Source organism: Micropterus salmoides, unplaced genomic scaffold (genome assembly GCF_014851395.1).
Source record: "Micropterus salmoides isolate LMB-PRFRI ecotype aquatic unplaced genomic scaffold, ASM1485139v1 Ms_hic_scaffold_18, whole genome shotgun sequence".
Classification (NCBI taxonomy): Eukaryota; Metazoa; Chordata; class Actinopteri; order Centrarchiformes; family Centrarchidae; genus Micropterus; species Micropterus salmoides.
Genome location: NW_024040928.1, coordinates 24,399,975 through 24,413,854, shown reverse-complemented (window position 1 = coordinate 24,413,854; position 13,880 = coordinate 24,399,975). Strand labels below are relative to the sequence as shown.

Below are 13,880 nucleotides of genomic sequence, written 5' to 3'. Positions count from 1 at the left end.
TTGTGGGTACGGGACTCTCCTCCACCAGCAATAAATACCCTCCTTTGGCTGGTAAAACAGATGATCTCACACCTTGCCAAATATATACTCAGTGCACACACAGAAATATTACGGCACAACTAGAACCAATAAACAGAGGTAAGAAAGACAGAGCAAAAATCTAGAGCTTATAAAACCAACCTTGAAATTGTAATGCTAACTCAACTACAGCAACTGAAACCAACTCTTTTCTGATTGAATTCATCTAATAAATAAAACTGTTAAATGTTTGAGATGGTGTTGATAAAACTCAATGTGATCAGAGCAACGTTTTCTTTCTTTCCTCCAAACTATCAGGTATTTTTCTTTACACCCCTTTCTTTCTCCTTGTCATCTTCTTTCTCGCTCTACTATTGCTGTAAATAATATTAACAATGGCTGCACACCAGTAAGTGTCCCTGGAATGTGTGAGCATACACCAGAGCCCTTTAACTGGCTCAACTAAATGAAAAGGCAGCCATAATTAACATTAATTCACCTGTTGCTTTTCACGCTTTGACAAATCTTAATATCTTTCATGAAAACAGTCTATAGGACCAGTAAATATAATCAGTTAATCTCAATGAACTGCATAGCTGAAACTAAGAATAGGACATTTCTAAAGCAGCTTTAGCAGTTTCCCTTACTAAAAAAAAAACAAAACCAATTAAGCCCATTTCCATTCAAGTGCTCAATTTAATCATCTTCAAATAATGTCAACTTAACTATGTTATCTTGATGCAATAACAGGAAACTAATGTTGCTGATCTGGCTGACTTTTCTGCCAAGATGACTGTTGCACAACATAAAATGTAACATAGAAGCGGAGACATGAAAGTCATTAATGTCTTTAAATAAATATGACAATGGCTTTCTGAAGTCATCACGCCTTCCTGTACATAACTGTACAATGCCACAATACCCTAAACGGGTGAGAGGAAATGTGAGAAGTTTAAAGAGGTGGTATTGTGGTTTTTGGCTTTCCCCTCTCCTTTATTGAGTTATATATCTTTCTTGGTGCATGTACTAGGTTTGCAAAGTGAAAAGGCCCAAAGTCCACCCCAAAGGGAGCTCCCATCTCCCACAGAAAACACTGCTGTGAACTGCCTGAAAACAGCTCGTCTGTAGTCCAGCCTTTACTTCCCTTTCTTGTGACGTCAAAATGTAAATGCATGTCAAAATGCTCACTGAGCGGCTACTCCGACACGCACTCAAAAACACTGGTGGAAAAACACTGAGCTGCAGCACACCTCTCCTCTCCCTTCCAAACACTAGCTACCCTCCAGGTAGTCAGTGGACGTAAAGTTGTTACTGTGCTGTAGAGACAGAGCTCAGTTAAAACTTTATGGATGAAAGATACTTTTGTCCAAGTCCAAATAGCCAAACTGGTCGGCAACATGTAGCCTACAGCTGAATCAAAGCTGTTTACCGTCTTTTCGCTGACCCGCCCTTCTCTGCTTCTGATTGGCTAGTAGTCCTTGACTAGGAACTGCGCATGTGCAACTCCCAACAAAGATCATTTAGAGACAAGATGTATCACTCCATAGCTAAAACGAAGCCTTCTACACAGGGTGAAAAGAGGAGCTGCAGCAATGTGCAGTATGACAAAAAATATGGTGTTTTTTGAACATTAAGCCATGTAAACCTGTTCTGGTTCAACCTCTAAATAGGATTTTGAACCTGAGAATGAGCATAATACCACCTCTTTAAAGTTCACCACAAACTTACATATACCATATATTTGCTATGAGTAATTTATTGTATATCGCTGCAGCTAGAGCAGTTAGGTCAGCAGAATCAGCCAAGTGCATTGTAAAGACAACCAGGAGGGTTCAATAGTTTCCAGCAATTGACTGTTTCACTAACACAGTGAGGGGAATAAAGTGAGGCAGAAAGAGACACACTAATACTTACAGTTGTCTCTGAACTCTATGCCGGCTGGCAGAGTCAAATCTGCTCTGTCGGCAGAAACGTCCTGAGACCTGATAAGACAAAATAACAGTATTAGAAGGGAAGATGACACTAAATACAGACAGAAGAAAGGAGAAGGACAGACCAGAGGAGTGAAGGGATAAAGATGGAGGACGAAGAATGGCACAGAAAGTGGGACAAAGAGGAGAAGAGTGTTTGTCTGACCTGTTGTCCTGCTGCTCTCCTCTGATCATGGGTTTGACCATGCCTCTCTCCATCTCCAGCTTTCCTGAGCTCTGCACACACAGAGCACACATTGTCAGGCAGCTTCAGCCAAATTTAATTTCACTGTAATTTAATTTACAAAAGATGACCCCAATTTGAGAATGTACAGACATGCAGATAATGGCAACTGTATTATGTGGCTTCAGTAACACTTTCATCTTTTCACATACGGTGTAAACAATGAAAGTGTTGAAGAAATAACTAAAATCTTTCTATACGGTGGTCTCATGTGGCTCTGCTTACGAGCACTGACATGGTGTCTTGTGAATTGCTGGCAGGACTTTCACAACTGCTAACAGGCAGCTAACACAACAGATGCGGTTGCTATATTTAATCTATTGGAAAACCAGAAAACTGTATGTATTTGATCTATTAAATATATAATACATATAGTACTTGTTACATACTGAAAACATGCAGAGAATCACTGCAAATGCTGTATGCCTAGAGCTGCTACAATTAGTCAATAATCAATTAGTTAAACAGCAAATTTGACAAATTAATTGTTTCAGTCATTTCTACAGAGAAAAAAAAATAATTCTCTAGTTCCAGCTACACAAATGTGAAATGCTTTTATCCATTTATACAATTATAATTTAATCTTGTTTGACTGTTGGCTGCATAAAACAAGCATGTCTAGAATTTTGTGGACCAAATAATTCATTAATTAATCAATAAAGAAAGTAATCAGTAGATCAATCAACATTGCTTATTTTTGTTATTTTCAGCCCTATATACAGTATGTCACTGTGCATTACTTCTTCAGGTAACAAGTGGAACAAACATTTACGCATGCAAGTTCTCTCTAATTTTACCATATCCGGATCTAAAAGGTGGACACATCACGTTTACCTCGACAAAACCAAATGATACCCGATTTACTTAAGAGTCAAAAACGGCGCCAATACTGATCCGGCACATTGGATTGGTGCATCGCAACAATAAAACGTTGTGATTTAGCCTTCAGCAAGTAATAAAAGGGTATAAAACAGGGTATAAAAATAAACAGCAAAAATTCAGATGCTCTCTGTGTGTGCAAGTTACCTTGCTGGTAGGCAGGGCAGCTCCACTGTGGACGTCTCCGTGAAGGTCGAAAGTGGTTTCTGGTACACTGCTGCAGCAGACACACAGACATGCAGCGGTTTAGATGAGGAAGTGTGCTCTCCACATCTGACTTTTCATTACTGATAACAACAAGAGCTCAGACTTAATCCAGACACACACACACACACACACACTCACTTATCTAACTCATCGTCGGAGAGGAGAGAGCTGGATCAGAGATGCAGTAAATGAATGACTCACTAATACATGCAGACAGATAGTTTGCTTTACACACATGCACACACACACTTACATAACAGTCTAATTAGATGTAGAGAAGCCATGCCAGGAGTCCTGACAGAGCACTGTTCGTGTATATCTGTATGTTTGAGTGACAGTAATTGAGTGAGACAGAAGTCGGGTTTAAAAGAGAGGCTTCTGCTTTTCATGCCCCACATGACAGGAGGGCTTCAATGTCAAATAAAGCATTTGTGCTCTGTTCCATCGACAGGGAGGTCTGTGGTACGTACACATTACCCACCAGCAGCCAAAGTAGATTAAACAGTTAACGGCGTGACTGTGCTTACACAGACGGAGAAATTAAACTGATTTTCAATCCTAAATCACATCTCCAAATTGATTTATTTGCTCGTTTTAACATTTTCCATCTATTAAATGTTGATCATGACAATTTCAACACACCACAGAGGACACCTCTCAATCTATGTTCACATTAATGCAGATCAAGTTCAAGCTGATGTTTTCGACCATTGAAAACAGATCTTTTTCTAAACCGTCTTCAAGTTAACACATTTACAGTGGAAACGGAAAACAAGTCAATGTTATTTATAAAGCCAATATCACAAATTTGTCTCAAGGGGCTTTCTGATCTATACAACATACGACACTTTCTGTCCTTAGACCCTTGATTCAGATTGGGAAGAACTCCCCAAAAAAGGGAAGAAAGCATAGCAAGAGCAAAAGAGGAGGGACCCTCCCCAATAGATGTTGTGTGTACAAAATAGAACAACATAGCATAATTACTGTGTACATTGTAATTTGCACATACCAACTATATATATTATTTTAGATTGACTTGACATAACTGTTTCAGTGTAGTTCACCTAGTAAAATTAACTCATTACTTTGCTGTCTGGTTACAAAGACACTTCTGCCTGTAAATCATAAAATAAAGAATTAATTATGGCTTTAAACTGGCACCTATGTGTTTATTAATTAAACTTTATTATGTTTGGATGTAATTTCCTTTGTAATTTCCTAGATAAGAGGAAACTAGCAACACGAAATAAAAACAAACAGTGGCAGATTATGTTTCACTCCAGACATCCGGTATGTTTTCCCTTCTCTAATGCAAAATTCTTGAGGAGGGAGATTAAAGTTCTGAACACTCGCAATACTTCACAAGATCATCTCTTCCGACTGCCAGAACCTTGTGCCAAAAAAAAATAAAAAAAATAATCAGTTGTCAAGCCAGACTGTGGCTCTAATCGTTTCAAACATGATGATGCATCTCCGGCTCAAATTAACTAGGTATCCTTGTGTGTTTGCACAGCAGAAGATTGGAAAGCAGCCCAGAAAACCACAGGGATCAACATCCACAACGTCAGGCTTGTAGTTTAGACTGAAGTGACATTGAGCAGCACAAAATGACAGTTGTTGAACGTAACTCGCCAGACATTAAAGAGACTTTTAGAGTCAAAAAAACATTATCAATGCCTCAATTCATGCACGTCTTTGGTAGTCAACAAGTAGTTGCTGATCATGCCTCAAGAAAGATGGATTGTTGGTCCAAGTAAAATATAATTTGCTAATTTGACATTGTTTATCTTAGCCATCTGAGGGCATCTAATTGTAAACACATCTCTGACATTATCACGTTATAAAGTTGCTACCCTTTAAGTTTTCATTCCTGCTTCTGCTGATTGCATTTTCCTGTGTGGTTGAAGGTGCTAATCAAAATGACACCCGATGGAGTCTCTGGAACAAAAACCTGTAACAGAGACTCGCAAACGCTCTGAGGAACATGGTGTGAGAGCCCTGTTCTACATATGTGATTGACTTCATTACATTATTCTGAGTTTATTCAACTCTCTTACTTAAAATGTACACTAATGTGTCATTGTATGTCCATCCAACCAGCATTTAAGGCTAACAAACTCACTACTGAACACACAAACAACCAATTATGCTGTTGTTGGATTAATAATAACTAAGAAACTTAGTAAACAACTTAGTTGTCTGCAAAATCCTTGAACAAAATATTCCATTCTGGTGCATCTTATAAAAGACACTAGACTTTAAAGTAATTCAAATATGTTGAATACATCAATTTTAGAAAACACTTTAGAAAGGTATACAGTAAACCTCAAAAATACTTTGTGTTGTTGTTTCAAGACTAAAACCTAGAAGTAACAACATTCTGGCTTCTTTAGTAGAGCTCATCTTGTGAACTGTTAAAGAACTAATTCATGCAGAAACACACAAAGAAATGAGTTTGTGTTGGTTACTCACACACCTCCCTCTCTCTTTCTCCCAGCATTAGTCATCCATTGACTTGTTAAAGGGTCATTCAATTCAGATTCAAAAACTTTTTCTTGTCCTTCTGCTCATCCCTCACTCCCTTCTCCTCTTATCTGGTGTGCTCTCCGATTCTGTCTCCCGTTAAGTGTGTGAAACGGCAGCGAGCAGGAGGCCACACCCAACACCATGTTGATCAGATTAGAGGGCCTGCCATAACCCTAGACCTCCGCTCTTCCTCTCCTTTCATTTCCTCATTCTCTCCATCCACGCAAACCCCTAACCTCCCTCCTCTCCTTTTTCCTTCCCTTCATCTATCACTCTGCCTGCCAACTCCAAACCTCATCCTCTCCTCCCTTCATCTACAATAACACCCTCTTCTTTTAGTCTGTTCACAAACTTGAGAAAATAGTGTGTAGGGAGGATGAGAAGGAGGAAACACAGGATAATAAGGAGGCAAAAGAAGAAAGCAAAGAAAAAGAGAAAGAGGCAGGAAAGGAGCAGGAGTGTCAGTGTGTTAGAGGTAAAGACTGTGCATTTCCACACAAACACAATTACAACCTTCTCTTTTCCCTCACCCAGATTTGTGCCGGCTCCTCATCATAGAGGTTGGTTCTCTCTTCCCTCCCTGGTCGAACATCGGGTCCACAAACTTAAAGACATGTGCAGAACCAAACTGGAGGGTGGAGCCCGAACGCAGCACCGTTGTCTCTGTAATTCGTTGCCCGTCGACAAAGGTGTCGGCGTCTGGGCCGTGCGGCGTCACGGTCACCATACCTTCACTGTGCATGAGGTTGCAGTGGTGGGGCAAAATCCCTGGACCTACCAGCTGGAGGAAAAAAAACAAAGGGACGTCACAAACTACACACACACACACATTACAGCTGCTACATCGCGAGATCCACTTTAATCGAAAATCAAAGTAAAACTCACTTTTGCTAATTTACATATCCCTGGTATTTGTTTTGACATGACTGAAATTTTATTTAATTTTATTATTGGTATTTATTATTAATTTTACATTTATTCATTTAGCTGATGCTTTTATCCAAAGCGACTTACAATTGCTATACATGTCAGAGGTCGCACGCCTCTGGAGCAACTAGGGGTTAAGTGTCTTGCTCAGGGACACACTGGTGTCTCACAGTGGATTCAAACCCGGGTCTCTCACGCCAAAGTCATGTGTCTTATCCACTGCACCATCACCACCCATTTTATTTATTTTGTGACAGTACCCCCTACATCAATGAGAATATTTGGTATTAACTGACAATCTAACTTCTGATTGGTGCAATATCTGTGTGGGTGGGCACTGAAAATAATTTGTAATGTAACTTCAGCTCCAACTGCCACACCAGGGGCCACTGTTTTTGCCTCATCTGTGATATCAGCACTTCGTATGTTGATCTGTGAATCCGTATTTAACCCCTCGTTGTGATCTGAATCACAGGTTATCATACGCTGTGGGGAGGATACAGGGCCTGTTTCAAAACCAATTCTGCATCCGACCGATGAAAGAGACGGCTAACACTTTCTAGAACCGCACGTTCTGATGACGTAGCTGTTGTTAAAATAAAATTAAAAATTTATGTTTAGTGGAAAGCAGTACCATAGCTTCCACTTTCCCAGTAGAATATACACATACAGCACAACGGGTCCTCCTCAGTGTTGCATGTTGTAAAGGAACAGACGAATTACATACTGGCTTTAGTGTTTTCGTGCCGTTGTTACCTGGATGGCGCCGTCCTCTGTGCAATCTGAGCCGACCTCAGTGATGCTGTGCTGAAGTCGGTACAGCTTTGGTTTGTCCCGCGAGTCAGACCCATCTAGACACATACAAATACTCACATTTAGCCCTGGGGAGGATGGTCCTCGCGTCAAACTTAGATTGAAAACAAGAAGTACTGTAGTATGTACGTTCTACCTCACACACTCGTACTGAGAAACCATTCATCAGTTTAACAGAAAGTGGAAGTCTGGGTCTATTCCTTTTACTTTTCCAGACTCCTCAGTAAATTATTCAGATCAAATCTGACATCAGAGTACAAATAGCTAGATATTTATTGTGTAAATAAATGGTTTTAAAATCCAATGTTATATTCTCACTATGTTTGCTATTATGTCAAATAATTACCAGAAGGCTGTAGCTAAGTACTGTAGCTCATTCAAATCTATTTTGTGGACATTTAGTCCACACTCACTACGCAAAAAGCTGGACAACGTTGGTTGAAGATACTTGAAGACGTTTCCCCTCTCATCCAACAGGCTTCTTCTCTTCTTCAGTTCTAGATGGTTTCTCTACTTTTGTGTAAATGGCTATTTTCACTTTCTTTTAAACAATCTTTCCTCCCTATCCAGAATATGAGCATTGTTGTCATAGAAAACAGGGACACTCTTTCAACAAATGGTTTGACAGAGGAGTGAAAGAAGCCATTTAGACCATTGTAGATAAACCATCTCTCAACGGGGGAGGAGGTCTGCAACACCACTTATCCCCCCACCTACACTGCTGTCCTTTTATCCCTTCCCAGGAGACTGAACACTCACACTTGGCCTCATGTGACAATACCAACAACGGTCGTTCAGGCCTCAGATAACACTTACGACTTACATTAAAACAGCCACGAGCACTAACGAACCTACTGGTATCCATCACCTTGATAATGAGCCCACGGAGGTAAAATGCCTAAGTAAAGTGACCAAGCCTCTTGGTTGAGAGGTGAAACGTCTTTAAGCATCTTCAGCCAAGTCCAATTGCCCTTGATTTTAACCTTCCTTGGATAACCATGACCAGGACAAGTGAGAATCAGACACAAATACTTTTCCATACTTTTCAATTCTATTTTCTTTTTTCCATACTTATCCAGACCTGGAAATTACTAAAATGAAATTCAATATTTTTCCATACTGCATAGTAACCCTGTGGACTAAAAAGGGATAAACACTGCTAATGTGGCAAATAATCTGGGCGGCTGATGGGACTGCAGAGCTCATATTGATTAGTAAACAGGAGTTTAGTAAAAGCAAAGCGGCATATTAGTTCGCTAAAGGAAAAAGGGGAAACATGGGTATGTGTATAAGAAAGCTAATATAACAAGGCTACCAAGAAAGCCTGGCAATTTACAGTAGTATAAAGAGACTAAAGAAATAGCCAACGTGCATTTCCCTTATCTTACTAAATATTTATTATAATATTTTTTGTACAGATGTTTATTCTGAAACTACACCTGTTCTTTTAAAAAGAAATAGTAATAATATCCTGATTTTTATTCAGATATAGTTCCGACATTGAGAAATACAGATATTTGTTTTCTTGCTGAGAGTTAGAAGACAATTTATACAAATAAACGGTTACCAAATCCCAATCCAAAATATCAATCTATTCCTTTAAACTGACATAATAAAAAGGAATTAAAGTCTTAAATCTAAACTGCTAAAAGCTGTGGTGAGCACTAAAGTAAAAGGAAACTGACCTATGCAGTAATCCTGCTAAGTACAACACAGACATACATTTAAGGAGGGGAATTTGTTTGGTCATTATCGGTTATAGGAGCGTGGGTAGGGGGGTCACAATGCCATCGGCCACTGCAACAGACACAGAGGAGTTGTGGTGGGTCTTTACCTTCATGGTGCCGATAGGCGTAGTAGGCATAGTGATTCCCTCGCCCTGGGCAAACAGGCAGGCAGGTGCAGAGGTAGAAGGACACATGCACAAGGCCCCAACACACACACACACACACACACACACCATGCCATAAGAAGGTGGGAAAGAAAACAGAAGACACAGCAGAGGGTGAAAATGCAGCAAGGAGGAAAAAATGCAGCATTACCTTGTTAACCCATTAATTGCATGGAGGCATACAAACACACAAACACACAGAATATTTCTAAGGGCCTTTCACCATCTACATTAATGATACAATGCAAAAATAGTTTTACCAGACATTAAGTCCTAATGCTAAACAATTTAAAGTAATAATTCACTTTAAAAAAACAGGTCATTGTCTGAAACGGACATTAACATGTCAAAATAGCAAACACCAAGTAATAGATCTGCTCATTACTTGTACCACTGTTCTAAATAAGTACGATAGATTAAACTGCAGGTAACCAAAGCAGCTTGTTAGGATAACTAACTGAAATGGCTAGCTAGAAAATATTAAATATTTTTGCATATCAGGAGACCTTGGAATATATTAATGCACATATGTTACATCTCTTGGCATCTTGGATGTCAAATATTAGCGTTAAAGAGCTAAGTAATATTTTTACCAATACAACTGTTTTGATTTTGAGTAATTTTAGCATGTGTTGCTATTTTAAGGAACCAGGACCTGGCTAATATATGAAACCTCATAGATCATTTCATCTCAAGCCTAATACGTGCAAATATTGAAATCTAAATTGTTCCTGTACTTTTATCCTTGATAACCAAACAGACACTCATACACACATAGGCCCAGCACCCATTATTTCGGAGAGCCACCAAATCAATTCTCCATCTTGGCTGTTGTCCATAGACAGTGACCCATAAATCTGACAGTGGATGAAGTAGATGTGTTAGTACAGTATATTCCTGGGTCAGACCCACTGGATTCCCAATACCATTTCAGCATAATGGATCAAACCAGTTTGGTGCTGAAAAGTTCTTGGGTTACCAGCAGGCCAGACAAGTTAATGGCATGAGGCATATGAAGTTAAAGAGAGAGGGATCAGTAGCAAGAAACAAGCTGTTACGGCTGGAAAATTTCACATTTAGCAAAACTCAGGTGAGGTTTGTTTCCCAAAATGCTCCCATAGGTTTTTCACTATCACTATATCCATACTGGGATTTAAACAGCAGTCCAGGAGTTTAGTTGTAGCAACTTACCTTTTGTTGTACTCCATGTGCCTCAACCTGCCAAACCGACTTCTAATTCAAACAGTGATTTCCTCCATTTCCCACAATGCCTTTTGAAAACCTCCAAAGTCAACCTTCCATTGTCCATCAGAGATCGTACAAATATAAACTTTTTCAACTTCTGATGTTTATGTTTAGATCACTAAGCCATTATCTCCTTTTTAAATCATCATCATATCATGAATTTAAAATAAACCTAAAACTTCAAGATACATCAAAATCACAAGGTGTGTTTTTTTGAGTTTGTTTAAACGTTTTATGGTGAATTTTTCCCATTGAAATAATGGATTCTGGCATGTCTATCTTAGTCTGTGTTAAAATGTGTCACTATATTTACACTTGCTCTGGTGCAGGATTTGATGCAGATACATTTTTGTTCGTCAGTTGAACTCCGCATTTGATTGTTGATACAGATATTTCTGTACTTCAAGCTAAAAAGAGTTCATTCTTATCTGCATATAACATATATCATCTTCCTTACATCTTGCTGAAATGCTGAATATTCCCCTCACAATTAATTCTTTGATGCTAGCGGATACCTGCCTGAAGTGAAAATTATGCAATTAATACTAGAAATGTAAGTAAAGTATTTTCTTAAGTATTTTATTTAACTCTTTAAAATTTATTTTATCATGTTTTATTTTCCATTTCTCCCTTTTAAAAATGTTTTAAATTTGTTTTTTTTTCTCCCCCAATTTCCCTTTGTTGCTTTTATGTTTTATGTAAAGCACTTTGAATTGCCTTGTTGTTGAAATGTGCTATACAAATAAGCTTGCCTTGCCTTAAAAAAAGCTTTAAGGTAACTGATGCATTGACTAAGTGCTTCTTTTGTGGCATGTAATACTGCAACATGAAGGATTCAGAATGAAGCATACACCATCATCCACAGCTATCTCTCGGAGCCGTCTACAATATAGATTTCAGCGATTCCTGACCTCCTGCTATGGCTTTTATATACACTGAGGAAATCCTGTGCTGGTAGGAACTGAAACCACAGCACAGGTGGGATCCATGAAGTAGTCACATGTGATTAACTCACCTGGTTATTACCATGTTATTTACTATGGTGTTTGCTGTAGCTACACAGCTGCCTGTTGGCTCCTACCTGTCATGACAACAGTGTTCATCAGCTGCTACTACTTCTACTACCGTTACTGATAAAAGTACCACTGACTGATACCAGATCCAAAACATTATGGTGTATGTGTGTGTTTTGTGGTTTTACCTGGGCTCAGCTCCACCAGGTAAGGCAGTTTTTCCGGGGGCAGGGAACTGCTGCTGTCCTTCCCTCGCAGGCCCTTGTCATCTATTTTCCTTCCCTTCCTCCCCTGGTAGTCTGGGGGTCTTTTCTTCAGCTGGAACACTAGCGCTCCTGACAAATGACAAACGTCCTGTTAACAAAGCTGTAATGACTGTAAGGTAGCAGGAGGGGGCGGTAGCGACCAAGAAAGGCGTGAAAAAGAAGCTCATTGTAAATTTAGTATAACAGTGTGTGTACGTGCATGGTGTGTGTGTGTGACCACAAATCTGTGTGTATTACCTCTGTCAGCAGGCCAGTCCCTGAAGATCTGCAGTGGACACTCTGTATCATCCAGGATCGCCTCCTTGCCCGACTTGTCTTCTTGCTGTACATAAAACAAGATCAACCAGATGAGCAACTTAATATACCAAAGCCCACCAATGACACGAGCACCTTTTAATTACCACAGAGGGCACAAGAACACAGATCTTCCTAACACTTCCTAAACTGGACCATTAAATGTTTTTCATGTCCAGAAGGTCCAGCACCTCCATTAACTGAAGTATCTAAGATATTATACGAAAGTGAGTGATCTTAATTTACCACATTAGATGAAATATGTATTGGATTTTAACTGTTGGGACTCCCTTGTTGTAGAACATTCATTTTTAAGTTGTTGTGGGGAGCCATTAACCAGTATAAGAACCATTTTTGAGATCAAAGAACAGTGCTGTTCTACCAAAGGTTTACTTTTAATACTGAAATTATTCTGTTCACTGGCTTAATAAATATTAAATATTGTAATTTTGTTTTATTTCTTTAAAGAATATCACAGCTGCCCTACATATCTTCATCTCAGTAAACATCCCCCCCCGAACATAAACACACTAGATGACATGCTACTGGCTAGTATACTAGTGCATATTTCTCCTGCTCACTAACCTAATGGACTTTCCCTGTGCCTTAGTCTCATCAGCAAATTGCAACTGACTATCAACAGCGTGTGTGCTCGCGTGCACGCGCGTGTGTTGTCTCTGGAGGGTCTTCCACTGTATTGGCTGTGGGAGCAGCAGTTATTTCATATGATTGGCCATCGCCACAGTCCATCGGAGAGGACAGATATGGGAGAGGCTGTGGAGAGTGCAGCCAAGTTCACCGTCATAGCCACACATACACACACACACACACACACACACACAGAGCATCTGCTGCTGCTATAGCACTCAGTCTGAAAGCAATTGAATTGCATTCCTCCCAAAGGTTTTAGTGCCAAGTAGCATTTTGTTTCAATCTGCCAGTCCGGTGAAGAGTATGAGCATTTGTGTGTTTTTGTGTTTTTGTGTGTGTGCGCATGTGAGTGTGTGTACATGTGACCATGACCTTGGCTGTCCTCTGCACAGACTCTTAGAAGGATGATGGAGGTGTTTATTGATGAGATAGGAAGATATATGTTGTGTTTAGCAGAGAACCAGGAGGAGGCAGGTTTTAAGCAGTGGGCGGCAGTATACTAAAAAATAAATTCACTCTGAATTTGGTGTATATAATCAAATTAGGGGGCGGCTGCGGCTCAGGAGGCAGAGCGGGAAGGTCGGCGGTTCAATCCCTGGCTCCCCCTGGTTGCGTGTCGAAGTGTCCTTGGGCAAGATTCTGAACCCCGAATTGCCCCTGGTGGCTGTTCCGCCAGTGTATGTATGTGTGTGAATGTTAGTTTCCGTTTGAGCACTTAGGCTCAGTGTATCAATGTGAGTGAATGGTGAATGCAGATGTAGTGTAAAAGCACTTGAGTGGTCGAAAAAGACTAGAAAGGCGCTATACAAATACGGAGCATTTACATTTACGACAAATAAGGTGCTGCGATCGAATATGAGGATACCATTAAACAGAAGTCACATGGAGTATCTACTGAAGCTGGAGGAGCCAGAAAGTCACACAAAAAGGACATAA

At 39.8% G+C, this 13,880-nt stretch overlaps 1 protein-coding gene across 11 annotated transcripts in view; it reads right to left on the bottom strand.

Annotated features, from left to right (window-relative positions):
- The window catches only part of afdna (afadin, adherens junction formation factor a), a 105,017-nt gene that overhangs the window by 56,445 nt on the left and 34,692 nt on the right, over positions 1–13,880 (bottom strand). For 9 of the 11 annotated variants that reach the window (XM_038726405.1, XM_038726412.1, XM_038726410.1 and 6 more), the window contains exons 7-14: positions 12,237–12,321; positions 11,922–12,068; positions 9,419–9,463; positions 7,528–7,622; positions 6,375–6,625; positions 3,259–3,328; positions 2,155–2,225; positions 1,933–2,000 (exon numbers count right to left, since the gene is read on the bottom strand). In XM_038726405.1, the coding sequence (XP_038582333.1) occupies positions 1,933–2,000; positions 2,155–2,225; positions 3,259–3,328; positions 6,375–6,625; positions 7,528–7,622; positions 9,419–9,463; positions 11,922–12,068; positions 12,237–12,321 (832 nt within the window). The remainder of the gene's footprint in view (positions 1–1,932; positions 2,001–2,154; positions 2,226–3,258; positions 3,329–6,374; positions 6,626–7,527; positions 7,623–9,418; positions 9,464–11,921; positions 12,069–12,236; positions 12,322–13,880) is intronic. The other 2 variants (XM_038726411.1, XM_038726415.1) reach the window with 1 other exon arrangement.